This window comes from Prinia subflava, chromosome 11 (genome assembly GCF_021018805.1).
Source record: "Prinia subflava isolate CZ2003 ecotype Zambia chromosome 11, Cam_Psub_1.2, whole genome shotgun sequence".
Classification (NCBI taxonomy): domain Eukaryota; kingdom Metazoa; phylum Chordata; class Aves; order Passeriformes; family Cisticolidae; genus Prinia; species Prinia subflava.
The window spans coordinates 18,793,147-18,813,458 of NC_086257.1; the positions used below are offsets into that span (position 1 = coordinate 18,793,147).

The window sequence follows — 20,312 nt, forward strand, 5'->3', positions numbered from 1 at the left end:
CCCAGACCTGCTTCTTCTTACCAACTCTGCTCTATATTCCTGGCTGGATTTCCTATTTACAGTTAAATCATCATTGTTGTTCCAACATTACAGTGTTGTTATCTTATCTCAAACTGTGCCCTCCCTATTATACTCCAAATAAAACTCTTTGACTTAAGAGAGAAAAAACCTTATTTCACATCCTTCTCCTCCTTTCAGCCTGCAGCTTATAGAGAATGAGATAGATTGGACAGAATTGTTTATTAATTTCCAGTTATATTTTGTGTTCATATGTGTTAAGTGCAGCAACTTTACACAAGTTCTTGAGAGCACAATGGGTCTTGCAGAGCTTCCCCCAGTGATGCTTTGGAAGCTGTTCCACTTGGCTTTGGGAAGGAATCCATAGGATTCAGACTGAGACAGCTTCTCAAGGGAGCACACGTGATGCCAGAGTTACTGAGAATCAATAAACACAAAACCTTACTGTGCCATTTCAATGCAAATGCTTCTCAAACTGGAATGCAATTTAACCACCCTATCGACATTTAAATGGATTTAAGACACAGCCCAGTGAGGGTAAATGTGAATATTTATGCTGATTGCCTTTTATCAACTTTTGTCCTTTTCTTTGCCATTTTTCTTGAATGCAGTGAAGTCTTCCTGTATTAGCACTGAAATCTGCTATTCCATCAACATAAGAATGGAAATATAAGGAAAGGGATGGAATAGGAGCAGAGCACTGTGAACTCAGCCAATATGCATTTAGCTGCTTATTTTACATTATTTCTTAGGCAAGTCTTCTATAGCTGCTTCCTTGTCTGTAGCCAGCTCTGTATTTCATCATAATCCTGTAAGAATGAAGGTCATGAGTCAAAACAGCTTGGATAATCACTAACAGAGAGCTTGATAAGAGGTTCCAAATTATGCAAATAAAACATCAAACTAGTAGCTCAGGTTCTGAAATCTGGTCTATCCTGACGGTGCTGCTTCCAGTTCAGGACTAAGAGCTTGTTCACATTTCCTCACCACAGTCAGCTGGGTACTACCTAAAGGAATTTTGTTCCCATTTATCTTAGATTTATACCTGACTTTATTAGGCTGGCAATAAAAAAACTACCAAGAGCTTTGACGAAACAGAATTTTCTGTTTAAATATCAGTCTTGTATTGGTCCATAAAACTGCCTCACCATATGTTTCCTCATTATTTTTAATTATATGTAAAATGCAAGATGTAACACCACTAGAAAAGAGTAGAGAAGTATATATGAGAAGAAAGACTCATGCAGAAACTTGAACATAAAAGCCTGAGAAGGGAAAAATTTGGAGTCATAAACAGATCCTATGTAAATCAAGAGCTCACAGTTGTATTGTGGACATTGGAACTCCCATGGTACCATTGCACAGCTCTGTGTGCTCATTTTGAGAGGTACAAATCTTAGCGCCGCATAATTTAAAAAAAATAAAGCCAAGTTTTTCCCTTCATTTTTATTGTTAAGTTGCACAAAACAGGAAGATTTGTGGAGCATAAAGCCATTTGGAATAGGCTGCTTAGCTGGTACTCTAATACATCAGCTGCTGGGGGATCTGGAGAGCAGCCAAGCCTCCCAAATTCAACATGTTCAGCTGCTCTCCTGCTCCTTCTCCCAGCACAGGAGGACAACAGATACTAAAACTTAAGGTTCTCACTAATTCATCTTTCATAAAGTTTGCTTTACAAGGGCCCTCCCAACCTATTAAAGACATTTAAAGAGCAGATCAGTACTTCAGGATGTCCTAAACTGCTGGGTTTTGTTTTTATTTTGTTTTTAAACACCTCACTTCAATAGCCCAGTGGGAAAGTTAGGACAATTGGCCATATTTTTTGGCATTACATTCATAAATGCAGAGAGGTGTTATTCTGTTTCTCCTAAGCTAGCAAGGGAGATGCCCATGAAACCAAAAATCCTGTCATACCTCTACCAGCACTCTCTGAAGATGATTTTTTAAACTATCAAATTCCTTTATAAGGGAAGCTGTCTTAAAACTTCTATTTTTCAGAAGCTTAAATTTAAACATGCCTGTGTTGAGATGATTTTTGTGAACAGGGATGCATTGCAGTGTGTCAGGTAAAGCTGAAACAGCTCGGTAGGATCTTTGGAAAATAAATGGAACAGCACAGGTCTGTGTAAGGAAGGAATACTTTCTTCATGTATAAATATTAAAAAAAAGAGAAAATCTGATCACTTCATTTCTTTCTCACAAGAACAGATGCTATAAATATTCCTGAAAAGCTAATTTGGGACTCAAGTACCTTAAATATTTGTCAAAAGCAAACTTATAATTATGAAATGGTTTTAGATAAAATCCTTTTATTTCATAGATGACAACAAAGTATTTCTGCAATTAATCATTATAGTTTAAATACTGTTGTCAAAATGTTAAACATTTACAAAGCACTGTTGGCTTTTCACATGTAAGAACAAATTTGCAAATCACTGTAATGAAGAAAATAATTACAGAACTATATAGTATTGCACTAAATAATAATGTTTAAAGTGTGACCATGTGTTCATTCTGATCAGCCCATCAGGACTTGAAGGTGATCTGCAGGTCCCAAGTGCTAAAAGATTTATCATAAATGAGCATGGTTACAAAGCTATACGCATAATTTATTTTTAAAAAATCAGCTATATGCTGCACTAGAAATTTACATTAATATGCTCTTATAGTAATTTAATTAAATACTCATTACTAAGTACCACATCGAAATAGTGTGACTTGAACAAAATTGAATTTGGAACTATTCGGAAACAGCAGCAGAAAAAAAATATTTCCTTATAAAATCCTGTCAAATCAGCATACTCCTCTGGAAATGTCTATTACTATCCGTTATTTGATCCCAAAGGAGAAACTTAAAGAAACTGTTATTAAGTTTTGAACTCAATGCTATTATAAATATAATATTATAATATTATAATATCAGGGGAATACACTGAACTCTACTCCTTTTTTTTTTTTTGCTTTGGAGATAATACCTAAAGGAACTGTTGCATTTTTAATGTATCAAATATTGAACACATTTCTCAGTTTTTCTTAAGCAGTATGTTCCATTAAAACAAATCGTACATTTTTAGCTTCATCAGTTCATATTTGTCATGATTTACACATGGGTTGTCATGTTCTACATCACAATTCTTTCCATTTCTATATTGCAAACCAATAGAGAATGATGAAATTTATTTACTAAATTGTTAAACAGTGGTTTACATGAGAAAGTCACTTATCTTGCAAACCTCCACTACCAACAAACTGTTTGTTTTGAAGTCCTGGCATGTGTAAAATTAGCTGTTACAGAATTACAGGGCTTGAGCAATAAACTGCTGTACCAGGTAAATTTATATAGCACTTTGGTTTGCTAAGAAAGAACACTTATTATTGAAGGAGGCTAAGTAAATAGCACCTTAAAAATAATAATCCTTCAACAGTTATTGTAATAATTGTACTGGAGACATTAATTTCAGCTGAAGTTGATAATAGTAACAAGGTTAACCTGACCATAGGAAAACTGCTTTTATTTCACTCCAGTTCTTCAGCCTAATGGCTTCATAGGCAAGAATTGGCTACATAGTGGTCACTAGAGGGAAGAGAGACCAAAATTCTCAAGGTTACCTACCTAACCTCGGATAAGAATATTAATTTCTAGTGAACAGAATTAAAATCTGCCTTTTCCTGTGAATTGCTGCCCTGTGTACCTCTCCAGCAGACTCTGACAATTTAAGTTATTCCACTGTATTCTCTTTGGTATCCCGGAAATTGCTACCAACTTCTAGTTTCAAAATGTTTCACATACCATAGGCTGAGCAGCCAGAAATGTCAACCTGACTTACACACAGGGAGGTGTGTTTTTCTTTTTGGAAAGTTAGGACCTAACTTTTTAAAAAAGGTAGCATCAAACCACTTGCTTTGCCCAGCAAATAAACAAAGTCTGCTCGTACACAGGTATCCTTTGGGTTGCTTTTCTCCACTGTAGCATGGCCACTTTAAACTGGTGAGACAGATTTTTTATTTGGTGTCAGCCACTCCGAGGGCTTTGCAGTTACGTGTGTGGAGGATGAACAGCAGGCACTAATACGAGTATCATGACTCTTTTCAGGCAGTAGGTGAAACCTTGAAGAAAAAGTGGCTCTGTCTTCAAAAAAGTGACCTGACCTTTGCTTTGGTGGGTTTTTACTCTGCAAGAAATAAAAAGCACTGCATGCTTTCCAATGCATCCTTTCTAGCTGATAAACGATTTTGTTCTAGCACTCAGCACAAAAGGACTACAGTTTATAGAGACCAATAGCATGCTATTAGTGCTAGCTAATGATAGCTCATGTGTCATACTGGAAACAAGCTTCATAGACCTGGAATATGTCATATGAATCATGAACAAACACGTAATTGGCCCAGAACCTTTGATATGCTTACCAATTAAATGTAATTCTCATTGAATTTAATATATTTAATTTTACAATGACTTTGCAGTTCTTTGGATATCAAAGGCATCACAAATCCAGCATGCTTATCATTTATGACACTTCTGCTCTGAGAATTTCTTGCAGCATGCAAAGAACTCTCTGTAGGGTATCTGTGATGTATTGCACAAGCAAGCTAATCTAATATTGACCTGACCAGTAATAAAATCTGTTTAGAACCTGCAATAGTATGTAATGGTTTTACCTGCAATTGATGGAATGTTCCTGAAACAATCTGTAGTTCTGTATAAGCAATAGTGGGGGGATTACTTGACACAGAATACACTGCTAGTGAAGATAACTCTTGTATATGATGTCTTAGCAAAGAACCCCTTCTGTTAATAGACTCTTAAGGATTTAAATATCTTTAAGTCCAGTGTAAAATACTTCTTTTATGGAGCCAGATCCTGCAGTCTTTGCACAGCTAAAACTTCCACGGAAACCAATGGGAGCTTTTAAAGTATAATAATAAGGACCTGCCCAGGGTCACTGGCATAATACAGCTCTGCTGTGATGCTTTATGTGTAAGCCCCAACCTTCTCTGTCACTTGCAAGAGGCAGAGATCAAAATAAGACCAAAGATCAAGATACAGAGACCAATGTGAATTCAAGATGATAAAGACCCTCATTAAATAAAAAGAATGGCATCAAACAGCATGGCACAAAATATTGGTGAACTTTTTGTTTGGACAGTGTGTATTAAATAAGGTTAAAATATCTTAACCTTGTCCAGAATATTTACGACATATAAAGACAAGTTTAAGAAAAATGAATTTTAAAACAAAATCCTCACAGTAAGTTCTACAACAATGATCATTTTAGGGAGAGCTGTAGCAATGCCTACGATGGCAGAATTTGGCTCCGTATGTTCTGTTAGCAAAAACCCAGACTGTTTATATGATGTAAATTGCTTTTTAAAATGTTACTAGAGCTATAAACTGTGTGGGTCCAGATTATACATTCAAATTTCAGGGAGAGTTTGCCTCAGTGAACAACAAGGAACTGTGCTTTATTTGAAAACTCCGCTTGATGCTATTTTTAAGGAAAAAACCCAAAAAACCCACAAAGCGGTATTTTGGGTATAAACTTTTAGACTACTAAAATTAAATCAAGAGGCCAATCCTCCAACCCTTAGTGTTCTGGGGATCCCATCCTGCAGAAAGTTGCCACGGGGGATCTTCCAGCAGGCCTTGGCCCAGTGGCCGGATTCCTGTTGGCTTCATTGGGGCAACTCTAACGAGCCACCAGACCACGGCTAGACCCCAACTGCCTCCTTGACCATTGGGTTGACGGACCATTGGTTCTATTATTATTATTACTATTTTTAAACAGAGTGTGCGTGTTCTGCTTCCAGCCGAGGTTCCAGGCGCCCGCCGGGCTGGGTGGGCCGCGCGTGCGCGGGGCGCGGTCGGAGCCCGCTGCTGACTTGGCGCCATTGTTGGTTTCGCTGTTGTAGGGCAAAGGCGCTAGGGCGGCCGATAAGGCTGTGGCCATGGTGATGAAGGAGATTCCGAGGGAGGAGTCTGCAGAAGAAAAGCCCCTCCTCACTGTGGCATCCCAGGTGGGCGGAGCGCGGGGCTCTGAGGGGGCCACGGGCGCTGCGCGAGTCCCCGGCCCCGCTGGGTGACCCAGTGGCATCCCGCTGCTTCACTGAGGGGGGAAAATAGCCTGGGGTAAACGTTGGGGGTTTAGATGTTTTGACATGAAAATTTAAACAAAAATGCTTTTTTTTCCCCCCAGTTCAGTTACCAGAAAGTTGCTTAAAGCTGGTTTAAAATCTTGGTTCTATTTCACGCCATCAATCGTCACGCCATAAATACCCATTTGCAGTTCATATATTAAATATTTCCATTCGGTGCATATATAGAAATAAGAAACAACCAGTTCATAGTAGTGTCATTTCCAGTATCCCAGATCCCATTCCTAAGCTCTCACTGGGGTTCTGCTCCTGGTCTGGATCAGAATATGTAACTCTGCGCATCTCATTGCTTTCATTTCTACACCTTCAAAGGGAGGAATTATGTCCCCACCTAAACCTTACACCTACCTTGGAGTAGCCACCAACCATTTGGTGGTTCCATCAGTTTCTTAAAGACAGCAACTGAACACTGTTGTAAACCACAGCACTCTCATACGAGAGTGGATTTTATTCCCTCATGTTGCTCACGTACATGAATTTGGTCCCCAGGCAAGAGTTTACTGCCCATATTTACTGCACACAAATACTTCCAGCTCATCAGGAATGGGAATTGCTAGAAGCTGTTTTTATGTGAGAGCCTTAAACAGAATCCACCGTCCTGTTTTATTCCTCTCATGATTTAGGATAACAGCTACTGCACTTTAGAAAGTTCTGAGATGCACACACACCAGCACGTACTTCTCTAGCAGATGTGCTGCACTAATACACATTCTAGAAATACCATCTACTAATTTGGAAACCAGGTCTGGCACCTCCTCCTCAGCCCCTGTTGAACACCAGGTTTTGTGCATGGTGAACTCCAATGTCTATGAAGAAATTGCACAGAGGAAAAAGATGCTCTGTTTAAGGCATTTTTCCACTAAGTGATTAACAAACAATTAGAAACCCACAGAAAATGCCACCCCCTCTAAATCTTCACTGCACCCCAAAAAAAAAAAGATTGACATGCAAAACTTCCATTGGCTTCAACAGGGCCAGGAGTTCAGCCTGGGTTCATTAAATGTTTAACACACCATTTGTAGTGGCTGTCTGTCAGTCTCCTCAGCAATAGTCTATGATAAATTTATGAGTAAAATGCTTGTGTCTGTTAGTCAGTGTAATTTCTTCCACTAAACACAAATACCTACTTCCCTGCTATGCACCAAAGGGGTGCAGAAGCCAAAAGGAAGCAGAATCAAGTGAAAAAGTGAGTATTTTCCATAGCCATCTCTGCATCATGTATGTGTGATGTGCAGCTGTACGACCACGTTGCATCTGTCATTTGTCCCCTAATTGTCTGGCTGAAGTGTTGGTTTGAGCTGCTGTCACTGTGTGTCCGTGTGAACCCCTCATCCCCACCATCCATGCAGGAAAACGCTCTGCTGTGTCCACCATCCCCATCCCAGCGTCTGTCTCTGCTCTTTACATGATGAAACAGATGGATGTGGTTGCTGCTCACGGGGTGGAACGAGTCCCAAATTGAGTGTAAACTTCCCAAACTTCCCAGATGGGTCAGGAGAATAAAGCCTGGTTTTTCCGAAGTTCTCACCACCACCAAACCCAGTGAAGGCAGGTCCACACCTTAGGGAGGAATTTAATGGATTAAGTGTCTGTGCTGCTCCAACCTTACAGCTACCACAGAAAAAACCTGCAACTGAAATGCAAGGAGCCCAGACAGAGGAGCACTGGCTTTTATAAGAGAAAAACAAAGTGAGATCCCCCATTTCCAAAATCCTTGATGAATGGAGGATTAATTCTGTCTGACTGTGGAGACAGACTCCACAGGAAGCATAATTGGAATCTGATACACAAAGGAGACTCTAAATCTGCTTTTTAATACTGATAATGTACATAGGCCCCTGAATTTGTAATTTAAAATAATTTCTCTTTGCTCTCTTCCTCTAGAAAGTGGTAAAAACATATCCAGCACAGATCAAGGCACATAATACTCCTGTTTTATTGCAATGCTCCTAGCAAAGCCTAGCTTTTAAAATATGACACCCATTTTTTGAATAAATACTGTGAATTAAATTTAAATTATGTTTCCAATTCACAGATTATTTTACACCATCAGATATGGTTTTATATCATCAAAACTGGAGGCAAATCTTCAAATAACATGAACCAAAAAAGTACTGCAGACTCCTGTGGGGCTGTGGCAGTATTTGGTAACTGGGAATCTCAATCACCATTCCAGCAGTAATGAGGAGTGAGCACAGTGAGCAGAGGGGTGTTCCTGGTAATTGAATGGACCTTTCAGGATCTATTTTTTGTAATCCTGTCTTCCTGTCTCAATTACCTTCCATAAAAGTCACTTTCTTCACACTTACTGGTGTGAAAAAGGATTCAGTAGTTGCCAAATTTAATACTTTAAGCATCAAGAGAGTGATCTTTCAGTCCTAATAGGATTTTGTAGAATATAACTCCATCCATGTTGCTGTCTCTCTTTATCTTTTGAAAGATAATTCATAAGAGACTGGGACAAATGAAAAAAAGGTATTTTTTTCATATGAATAGAACCTAGAGAACCTGTAAGGAAGCTTGCTGAAGGTTCAAAGATTACCTGGATATTAAGCTATGAACCAATTACTTCTACCTGAAGCAGAGAACTAAATGAGAAAAATCATGCATAAATTTGGTTTTAATTGCAAAATAATTTTTTGTTTAACCTCTTAACAGCTTCTTTGCATTTGTCAGGAGAAAAAAATCTTGCTTCAGAATTACTTTCTAATGAGAAATTGAAACCTAAATATGCCCTGAAGTCAAAGTTTAATTGTGCAGTCAGCTATGAAATTCCCAATTTACTACAGGTCAGTGAACTTCAAAGGATCTGATTCAATCACATTCTTCGACCCAGACTTATACTTTAAAACATGATTAACTGCTTTATTGAGCAGCAAAAAGTTCATACTTAAATGCTTTGCCAGCAAAAACAAAAGAAATCTCACAGTGTCACAGGAGTTATTTGTCCCAGATCCATCACACCTAATTTAGATTCTTTATTAGAGTACACAGGCTGGAAAGCTGCTCATGGTAGGATCCCTATAAAGACAACAGAAAGAAAGAAAGAACACCTGCAGGAGGGGATTCACACCCATGGCAGTCCTGTGGCCAATATCCTCTGAAATTCTGTAGAACAGAAATGGGAGTGGGGGAAAACTTCACCAACAGGAAAAAGAAATGCAAAGTTTATCTTGAAAGCTACTCCCCACTTCTGATTGTGACTGAAAAATACAGGAGCTGCCTCCTTAGAATTTCTGGGACCCACACAGACATTGCTCAGAGCAGTTTCGGTCTCGAGCACGTCTCATTTAAAAAGTTAACCCACAGAACACTTCAGGGTTTAGAATTTGAATTGGAAATAAGAAATTTTAAAAGCTGGAATTACATCATAAGGACTATGCTGAAATTCATCCTCCCCTGTGAAAAATGCAGGCTACAGCAGACGTCAGAAAAAGAGATATGTTTCATTACTACAACCAATTAACTCCACCAGATGCTTAAGGGTTTTTTATGGTCTAAAAGGTGTTAGTATTCAGAGTAGGATTTACTATTTTTTTTAAGGGAACTTCATTTGCATGCCAATACTTAGTTGACCCAAGCATATTTATATTTGCTTAAGGCCTTGTGAATAAAATATTCAAACATTTCCACTGTTCCACTGCCTAAATTTCACTGTTTTGGTGTTTTGGTTTTCATTTGCTTTTATGTGTGTTTGTATGTGTGTATGTATATATTTATTTACTTATTTTGGTGGTGGTGGTGGTATGTTCTTGCTTAGGTTTAGTTTTCTTTTCTTGCTTGCTTTGTTAGGCTTTTTTTAATATTTGTTTTGTTCTGGGGCTTTTTTGTGGGTTTTGGTGGGTTGTTTGGGATTTTTTAAATCTCTAACAGGAGATTTTTGATTGCTTCCATTCAATTTTATAGAGGAAACAGATTAAAGATAGCTAATATTCAGCTCCCAATGTTGTTAGTAGATTTTCTGATGTGTGTATCAAGGGCTCACTACATGAATTTGATTGCATAATCACAGTTTTCCATATAAACTTAACAGTCCCATTTGAATCAATCATGTTCATTTTAAGCTTCTTAGCATTAGGCTTGCACTGACTTCCAGCCCACTCCATGAACATTTTCTCAATAAGATTATAACAGAATGTGGGCTGTTCCAGTGGGTGTAATTGGCTTCCCTTCTCTTTTACACCAACCTAAACCAGAGTTCACTCCATTTTAACTAAGTGAAATATATTCTGGCAAAAAAATAAACTGGTAAAAATCATGCCAGTTTTAATTATTGTCATTATCAAAGTCTGAAGTGCAAGAATTCATTGTACATTCCTATCTGCCTTCTGGGAACAGTGGCAACTTCCTCACTGATCTTAGGATAACTAGGCTTGAGATCTCACTTTTTGGATTCTTTTTAAAGGATTCATGATAAATTCATTAGCAGCATGTTTTATATATCTCAAATCTGATTTATTACAAAAGCTTTGAGTAGTTTATCATGGGACACATCCTAAGTCCTACTGATAACTCTTTTTCATCTATTATTAGGACAGAGTAAATACATGAAGATGAAAAAAAAAAGAAATACAAAAATGAATAAATGCATGCTTAGCAGTACAAATATTAATTGGTTCTTTACCTCTAAGTTAAATATTGCTCAACATTTATTGCTTTCAGGGCCGTATGCATAATTTCAGCAGAAATATTCTCATGAGTATAATAAAATTGCCTTGACAATAGGCTTAAAAGTCATAAATTGGCTGCTTTCCTAAAGTTATATAGATCTCTCTGTCACATAAATTAAATACATTTTTCACAAAATTACAATTTTAATTCAATATTACTAAGGGAATTGACTGTGTAATTTTTTTAATAAAGTAAAAAAAAATTAACCATACTGTTTCATACACTGTAAATTTCCTTAAGGACAGAAAGATTGGACAAACTTCTTTGTGAATAATATAATACATAAGTTTAGCTCTGGTTTGGATATTAATTTATAGGAGTTACTTTTCAGAAACTTCTTGGTTCCTCATTCATGAACACTCCAAGTATGAATATTCTGTCCTGTTAAAGAGTTGTAAACCATGTGCTACAGTTCTAGATTCACTGAATTTGCTGTTTTTTCAGTGAAATTGTTCTACTGAATAGTAATTCACAAACAGCTTACGAGTTTCAAGCTCTCTAATCTGCTGAAAACATCCCAAAGCAACCACACATGCCATGACAGGGAAAGGCCACATAACAAGAAATTAGGATTTGGTTCCTATGACCAGACACAGCAACATCCAAAACCACAGCCTAACTCTAGATATGGGGCAGAACTTTGTTTGAGAAGGAAAATCCACAGAGAGGACAGAAAAAAACCATGTGGTTTTCAAGCATTTTTAGCCCATATGCAAAAATATAGCAGGGATCTCAAATTATCTGTGGCAATGGCAAAATATTTTCATTGCTGTAGATCCCCAGCCTAGATAATGACATGGGGCAGGGGAGAGGCTAAAAGAGAAATCAGCAGGTAACACCACAAAGGAAACTCATGATATTTGATAAATAAAATCTTCTAACACCCAGGAGGGAGAGGCACTCCATTTTTGATAGAAGCTTCCTTTAACTTAAAGAAGTGCACGGAGTATGCAGGCATGAATGCAACAGGCAGATTTACAATAAATCACATTTCTGTATGGGCAAAGCAAACTGTCAGTCACAGTTAAACCATGACAAGAGTAACTTTCCTCCTCTTCCCCCAGGGCTCTGATCCAGCAGAACAGTTAAGCACGTGCCTAACCTTGAGTTTTGCAGGGGATGTTTAAGTGCTTAGCTGGAGCCAGGCCAAAATGCAGGAGGCAGACACAACTCCCATGTCAAAGCTCCTTTCACCAGACCAGGCTGAGCAGAGGGAAGGAGATATTGAGCTGTGAGATGTTTAATTTTATTTTGCACCATAACTTGTACAGGCCAGCAGGTAGGAACACAGACAGGGCACTGGTGTGACACAGAGATCGCAGCAGGAGCTGTCACCCAGCAGTGCAGCTGCTCTTTGTGGAGATGCAGTGTAAGCAAAGGTTTTGCACAGCACAGCTGGCACCTGAATTCAAATATCCAATGCAGTGCCTACAGCAATCCTCCCACAGCTTCCCTGACTTCACACAAACCTGAGAGCTGTTTGTGTGAGGCCCTGGGGGGTGGCTTGGCTTGTGTGGTTTCAGTAAGGAATTGTCACCTCTGATCCACAGGCACCCACAGCAGAGCAGTGGCATCACCAGAGCAGGGCTGGCAGAGGGGCAGCAGCTCCAGCTGCTCTTTGCAAAGGGTGCAATGAACTCAGTTTTAGAGCTTCACACAATTCACGTGAGCTGGAAATCAGTCACACCATGTCCCATGTGAATTGATTCTCTCTTCTGGGGAAAACCAGATTTTGGGTTCTCATGTCAGCTTCATTGAGACATACATTCTTACTAGAGTGACAGAGAAAAATTAATGCATCACTCTGGCACAAGGATGAGGCAAAAAAACAAGTAATCACACTTACTACATACAATAAATAAAGCGTGTGAAGCAGTAATTTTGAATGTGGAATCTTTATAAACATACTAGAAAAGTGAGAAAAGAAGAAAAGCAAAATTCATGCAATTTAACTTTTATCATAAGACTACTGAGTTTGTCAGGAGTTCCCTCTGCAACCAGGAGAGGACATCTTCCAGTTCTTATCCTGCCAAGATAATGATCCACAGACACAAATTATTGTCAGACCAATAATTCCAGTTACACTCTAGAAAACAATAACTTACGTTCTTAGTTGGGGTTCCCATTTATCAGTTTGTAGAAAGGTAGTAGAAATCAATTGATTTTTTCCTCTTATCCCAGTGAGTGCCACCAAGGGTCATGAGGTGCCAGGTGTGTGCAGAGAATCTGTCAGGAAACCATTGTTATGTATCATAAAAATTATTGGTAATTGAAATTAGCTGGTGTCTCTGCCTAAGCATAACACAAACTGCTGGAATCAATCTGATCTTTTGCCTGTTTGTCCAGTGTCACCCAAAGGGCAGACAAGTTTCTCAGAGCAAAGATCAAATATAAATTTTTCCAGCAGAAAATCTGAGTTAAACATTTCCTGCCTTCTCCTGTGCTCATGAGCTCGTGTCCATTACCACTCCCTGGGGCTTCTGGAGCAGCTCCTGTCACTGATGCAGCCCAGCCACCCCCTCACCACCCTCAGTGGGCAGTACAGGAGAAAGCCTCAGTGCCCAGAAGCAGCTTTGCTGCTGAGCAGTCCAGGGGATTACCCAGTTTGGGGTTTCCTAAATTAGCACCATGAGTAATTCAATCAGGCTCAGGCAACAGAATGGATCCAATCCAAAATTCAATCCAACTCACTTCAGTAGTGAATTACATCTACATTTTAGATGCCTTTTAAGCCAGTCCTTCTAAAATAAAACCCATATATAGCCAGGGGGAAAGCTAGGTGCCTTTGAGAGCCTCCTGAGGGACAGCCTAAATTGGGCAGGCACAATCTCCCTCTGGAGTTGCTTTTCTAGGCATTTATCTCTCCCTATTGAACATGGAGGGAATTTAGGCACTCAATTTAAGAGAACTAGTTCACTCTGTGCTCAAAACATAGGTGCTAATTAGCTGCCCATGCCTGACTGGAAACCCTCCCAATTTAGAGTCTAAATAATTTATCTTAAGGACTAGCATTATGTTATGCCCTAGTAAAATTTTAAAAAAGAAACAAACCAGCATGCTTTTGCACTGCAAACAGATCAAGATCAGGAGTGCAGTAAGAGAGGATATAAAATGGGATGGAAGGACCATACCCTAGTTGCTGCAAAATGATCCTTGCTTTGCATATTTTGAAGCAGTGGGGCTGATATCAGACACTTCTGACTCTCTCAATATCTCTCCCAAAGCACCCAAAATCCCCACTTACAGGCTTTTTGGAATGAAAAATTGCAGTAGCAGTACTAGGGTAAGAAAACCACCTTTTTCTGCTGTGCTGTTCCCAGAAGACTCATTTGAATTTGGAGTATCTTTCACTATGGATGAGCATCTTCAGATGTGTTGGTAGTAGGGAATATCAACCTCCACAGATTTCACATATCCCTCAATTAAAGGAGTGCGTGGGCTTCTTCTTTAATTAAAGTGAATCTTATAAAGAGAATTTAAGTTCCTAGGGACATTATGAGAATTTATGGCACCCAGTGGCTAAATTAGAGCTGAGATATCCCCATTTTCCCAGGCTGAGTCTGCGCCACGTGCCTTGTGTACAGATATTGGGCACATAAATCCAGTGTGGGATCGGGCTCCTGACCCCAGTGCTGCTTCTCCAACACCCAGGGGTGCTGGGTGACTTTCTTAATTTCACTTTGCTTCCTTCATCTGCCACACAGAGATAATACTCCTCAGCCCTGTGGTGGTGCCAGGCTTGATTCATGAATGTTTTAAGGCATTCTGTGATTTTCAACCTGAAAGGTGCTTGAGAACCATAAATTATTGGTTTAATATAGATCATAGTTTTCATCTCATAAATCTTTTATGCAGTACTCCAAATTCATGCCTGATATAACTCTAATAACTTGAGCAGTATTAAGCAAGGGATAAATTTGGTACAGTATATGAGGCAGCAAAATGAAATTCTAAGTGTGAGGCCAAGGCCTTAACAAGTGGCATTTCTTACAGAGTGATGTCAGAAAACTTCCCCACTGCCCACTTCTCTACAGAAAAAATATCATTGCATGGCACTCTGACTTATTGAGCCTTAATTCACTGTTAAATGTCTGCTTCACGTCAAAATAGTATTTTTCTAGTATTTTCTATTGCTATGAATACGTAGTTTGTGTTTACTGAGAATTAGTAGACGTGGTCATGTTTTTGCAATCTGTTTTGACAAAAAACATTTGAGCTGACAGCAGATTATTTTTCACAGGAACAAATCTTTCAATAAGACACTCCTACCTCTCCTTAGGCATGGGAGCATAGGACACAGGACTAGGAGGGATCCTCTGGGGCACAGTCACTTCATGGACAGCCATGAAAAAGGCTTGGCAAAAGCCAGTTTAAATAGGTGGGCATTTTGCCCCCCTACAGTAAGAAAAAACCACTGTTCACACCATTCACTGCTGTGATAGTTCAGTTCTTTTAATTCCCAGACCAGATGTTCTCATGCCCAGTTTAGAACTCTTATCAGGCAAACATTTCTCTATAGCTGAAATAACTTTGCTCCTCCAGTGTCATCTGACCACTCTCCCTTTATGGGTACATGAAGAGTAACTACAGCCCTACTTAATTGTCATTTTGTCAGCCTGAGTCAAACTCTTTTAGTCTTCCTTTAAAATGTAATAAATCTAATAAACATAATAAAGAAAAATCTAAAGATTTAATAACCATCTTTGAAAGGAAAATATTATCCGACCTCATACTTCAGTTAGACCTTGGTAAAATTTAGATCTTTATTAAGTCTTGTCTCCTAACCCTCCATGACTCTGATTCTTAACATTATTTCTGGTCTTCCCAGAGTTTATTCTCTGACCTCTGCAGCAGGTTTGGGCAATAAACTGCCTTTCCACTTGGTCTTCAGATTTTCTATTCTTCACTGTCTGCAATGAGTGACCTTGGATACTTTGGTTCTCATAATCTTTCTTCATTTCATCTTTCCCCCATTCTTTCCTCTTAAAGAAAATTTCCGTGGAATCTAATGGGAAACTTGATCACTTGAATATTATGTGATAATATTATATTCCCTATTGATAGTCATACAGATAAAGAAACAGAGTATTTCCTATGATTTTTTTTATATTTACACGGATTCCTACAAAACTTCTTTCTTCCCTCCTGTTCCTCTCCAAACAGTCTAGGATTTTTCTTTATGTGGTGTAAATGCAAAAAGAAAAATATATACAAGCAACTTTTCCTGATATCAGGATAAAAATTTTAAAATTCTAAAAGTAGTCTGGAAAAGACTCAACTCTTGACTTAAGGCCTCCACATGTTTTCAAAATAGTCATGAGTAAGGACTGTCACCAAATCATAAAAAGAAAAGTTAGGTCTTCTTAAGTTCTAAATATCATCATTAGGTAAATTTGCAGACCTGGGGAGAATGTAAATCAGAGGTGTGCAGTTGATATAAATGCAATTTCCAATCAAGTGTTGAGATTTACCATATTAAGCAGGTGCCTTCTGTGCATTGAATGAGACAGAGACCTGGACAGGCAATCCAGAGCTGAACCCCCCCTGATTAATTCCCTGGTGAGGTGCATCTGCAGTCTGGTTTAGCAGAATTACATTTGCAGTTTGGGACAGCATCACTGCCAGATTTCCAAATTCAGACCTCACATTTGCACGTTGTGCTGTGCCCAGCTGGGCAGGCAATCACTCATCTGAATTCCATGGTGCTCATGGAAAATGGTGCTTTGGAGCAAAAAACTCCTGGGCAGATGCATTTGTGCACACAAACAGCAAGGCAGTGTTAGATATCAGCTTAAATGTTTGAGCCATTGAAATAGTGGGCTTGTTATTATTTCAACACCTCCAGTATTTTACTGCAGCTTTGCAATACAGAAATCAAGTACTGAACAGCAGTGACTCTAATCTGGTTTGCTGTAATAACTTTGGTGATAATCATATTTAACAAATATGAGGGTGAGTAAATAGCCTTTGTGGCCAGTTTTAGCCCATATTAGCATCCTAAATTTAAAAATTCAAACATATCTGAGACAAAGAATTCAACAATTGAAAAAGAGAATAGAAGGTCAAAAAGAATATGGAGAGGATAAAATAAAGCTGAAACAAAAGCAATAGTGAGAGAACATTGTTTCAGATAAAGAAATTAAGATAAAGTAAGTGCAGGGCACACCATCAGACATCCCTCCAGCTCAGCTTAGGTTTTGATCCTCCAATCAGAAATAGATGGCAAAGAGGAGACTTTTATTTCTGAGACTTGTACTGTTCTCTTTTTAATTCCTAATTAAAATAGCCCCTAGTACAGAGATTTCTGTCAGGTAGCAGAACAACAAAGCATTCATGCAATTAAAAATGGAAAACTGCTCATAAATAAAAAGCCTTTCATGGGTCTTCCCACAGCCATGCAGGAAGTTCATGCACTCACCAGGCTCCATCCACTGTCATTCCCATGTTGTTGTATGGCAGAGAAATGTTTCCTGTCTCAGCAGGTTATTGTTTAATGGGCTAAGGTTATTTGCAAGATGAAATGCTATTGTGGAAGTTCTGTGGGGAAGCATGTTACTTGTGGGAATAAAAGGCCACTTCCAAAAAAAAACCACAACCCAATCCCTGCTTATCCTCCTGGTGATAGAGAAGGGCAACTTCACCATGGATTTGAAGGGAGCTGCATCAGGCCCTGCAATTTTAGCCCTATAAGCAATAGTATGCAATCACTGCTAAGGAAAAATCATCTTGCTGCTTTATTTTTTGTGTGATTTGTTAAACTGGAATATAATTTTGCCCCAAAAAGTAACTAAACCTTTTTTTTTAATTATTATTTTAATCCCAGTGCTATTTGTGCATCGTCTAACTGCAATATCTTACTCTCACAATTAAAAATAAAGCACATGATATTGTGAGAATATGTTTTGTTTCTGTAAATTCTGCATCCCAAGAACACTCTGTGACCTGGGGTTCTTTGTTGCTAGCTGGTGAATGAGCAACAGGAGAGCAGACCCCTCCTGAGCCCCTCCATTGATGACTTTCTGTGTGAAACTAAGCCAGAAGCTGTTGCAAGGCCTGTAACATCGAACACTGCAGGTAAACAACATTCTTTACTATCCCTCACTAGAGAAAAATAGTTTTAGTTTTAGTTTTAGCTTAATTATGGCATATTTTTGTCCAGTGATTTCTTGGTTTGTTACTGTGTGCACAAAATCACAAGCTGGCATTGAATTGTAATTGCCTGACCCATTAGAAGAAAAACTTTGTTTGTTATATTTTAGGGGAAACCTGGTGTGATTCAAATCACATCCATTCCAGCAGATCTTTGGGACTGAAATTAATGCAATTTGCTTAAGTCTCACAGGATGTACATATGAGTTTGAATCAATTCTCTGTATTTGGTGTTGCAAAATTTTAACCTGTGGGAAAACCCACATTTAGTCTGGTTTTAATCAAACACATTCCTTACTCTAGAAAGACTTTTTTTAAAATGAAATCTTGGATGAGATGTTAGAGAGAAAAAGGGGGGAGGTATCAAAGCACTTTATCCAGGCTGAGTTCAGACACCTCATTAGTGAAAGGATCTACTGTATTTCTTTCCTCCTTTGTGTTGCAATGAGGCATTAGAGAAGGTAATAAAAAATAAGAGTGAATCCCCCCCAAAATTTTGAATTATACTGAACTCTATTTGAAGCATATTGTCCTTTGGAAGTATTTTTAGAAATTAACCCCCTCCTACTCCATACCTGTGCAAAGGTGATCGATGCTGTTGAGCAGATCACTGAGACACAATAATATCAGCACAGCACTGCTGTGGTCTCTGGCTGTCTCATAACTGACTTGGCTTATTAAAAGTCATTTAATTAAAATTTATACACAAATTATTAAATGAATAATTGACAGCTGAGTGAATATCTTGACATCTAATTAATACGTGTCTAAAACAGCATGCAAGTTCTAGTAACAAAAGCTGGAATACTGAATTAGATAACAACTGTAAGTAGTATTTTTTCCCTTTAAAAAATATAGCTGAAGATATTACAGGGATAAATAGAACTATTTCAATTTGTTTAAGAATGGTGGGTTTTTTTAAATGTACCTGTAAATTTTATACCTGCCTTGAATACCTATCAGATTGGGGTGAGAGTGTTAATTAGATTAATTTAGAAATGAAAAATTATTCTATGAAGACTGATGAAGCTCAGTGATTTCCAAGAACACAGGTAAAGCACTGCAAGAGATAATGCAAACTGATTTGTCAAAACCCCCTGCCCTGTAACACGATGATAAAGAAGGAGTTTTTCTACCTTTTACATGCTAAAGAATTGTGAACGTTACTCTTTAGGCAAATTTTAAAAGAAGAGCTGAAATTGAACATTCATGCTGATACAGTCCTTAATAGAAAAGGCATTAGACTTTTTATTCAGTATTTATGGCCCAAAGAACAGAAACCATTAATCAACATCTTCACTCCTTTATGACCAGGTCCACCCTGGGGTCTGTCTGCTCCAGCTATTCCCAAATGGATTGAGACACAGCTGCCCTCAGCAACTGTTATCAGGACATAACAAATATGAGATTAAACCAAATCTTATCTAAAAGCTCAGTTGAACAGGGAACCTTCACAAAAGAGGGCTTCACCTGTGAAGGCCCCAGCCATAAGAACTCAGATATCTTCAAGATTTTCAGAGGAAAAGCTTTTTTTGCAAATCCACTAAACTGCTCTCAGTTAAACACTTGAAATCCCCAGGAATATTTTAATATACTGGTCATGATCTTTCACCAGGAAATACACACTTACCCTAGCCAAATGCAAACATATCAGAATTTTTTCCCCCATTAAAACAAACCTTAAAAAGTGATCTGTTTGAATTAAAACAACACTGAATTTTAACATTTTGTCTCTAAGTATTATCAACAGGTCTGGATCTCTTGGATCTTAGTGAACCTGTCTTACAAACCCAAAACAAAGCAAAGAAATCAGAGAATCCTTCAAGAAGTGAAGGCTTAAAAGCTTCAACCCACAGAAAGAAGACAGAGAATCCTGACCTGATCAGTGTGGATTCTGAGCAGAAAGGCAGAGTTGCAGACAAGTCTTCTCTAGATTTAGGTAAGAGTGTAGCTGTTTTATCAGTGCTCCATAGCCCTGCTTAGCACAAGTTTCCCCTGGCTACTATCACAAAATTATGAGCAACACCAGAATTTTTCTGCACCACCTTTCAGCAGTGTAACCTTTGCTCCCCATTATAAACTACTTGAAGCACTTTAAACCTTAAACACTCTGAACACATTTTACATTTTGTTTTTGCCGTTATACCTATTAAGTTGTCACTAAATGTGCTAATGAAATTTTTAAATTTTTTGGAAAGAGGAATTTAGTCAGGGTGTGTAAAATGGTAGAAAAATCTGTAGGGGTGTGATGAGAAATTGGTGAAGGACACAAATGAGAGTCAGCCCATACTGTTGTTCTTTTCAGAACTGCAGGTGTCAGA

The 20,312-nt window shown here is 38.4% G+C and overlaps 1 protein-coding gene across 1 annotated transcript in view; it reads left to right on the forward strand.

Annotated features, from left to right (window-relative positions):
- Positions 1 to 20,312, forward strand: part of PEX5L (peroxisomal biogenesis factor 5 like) — a 101,639-nt gene that overhangs the window by 61,637 nt on the left and 19,690 nt on the right. Inside the window, exons 2-4 of the mRNA XM_063408593.1 lie at positions 5,929 to 6,033; positions 17,805 to 17,916; positions 19,730 to 19,930. Of these exons, the coding sequence (XP_063264663.1) occupies positions 5,929 to 6,033; positions 17,805 to 17,916; positions 19,730 to 19,930 (418 nt within the window). The remainder of the gene's footprint in view (positions 1 to 5,928; positions 6,034 to 17,804; positions 17,917 to 19,729; positions 19,931 to 20,312) is intronic.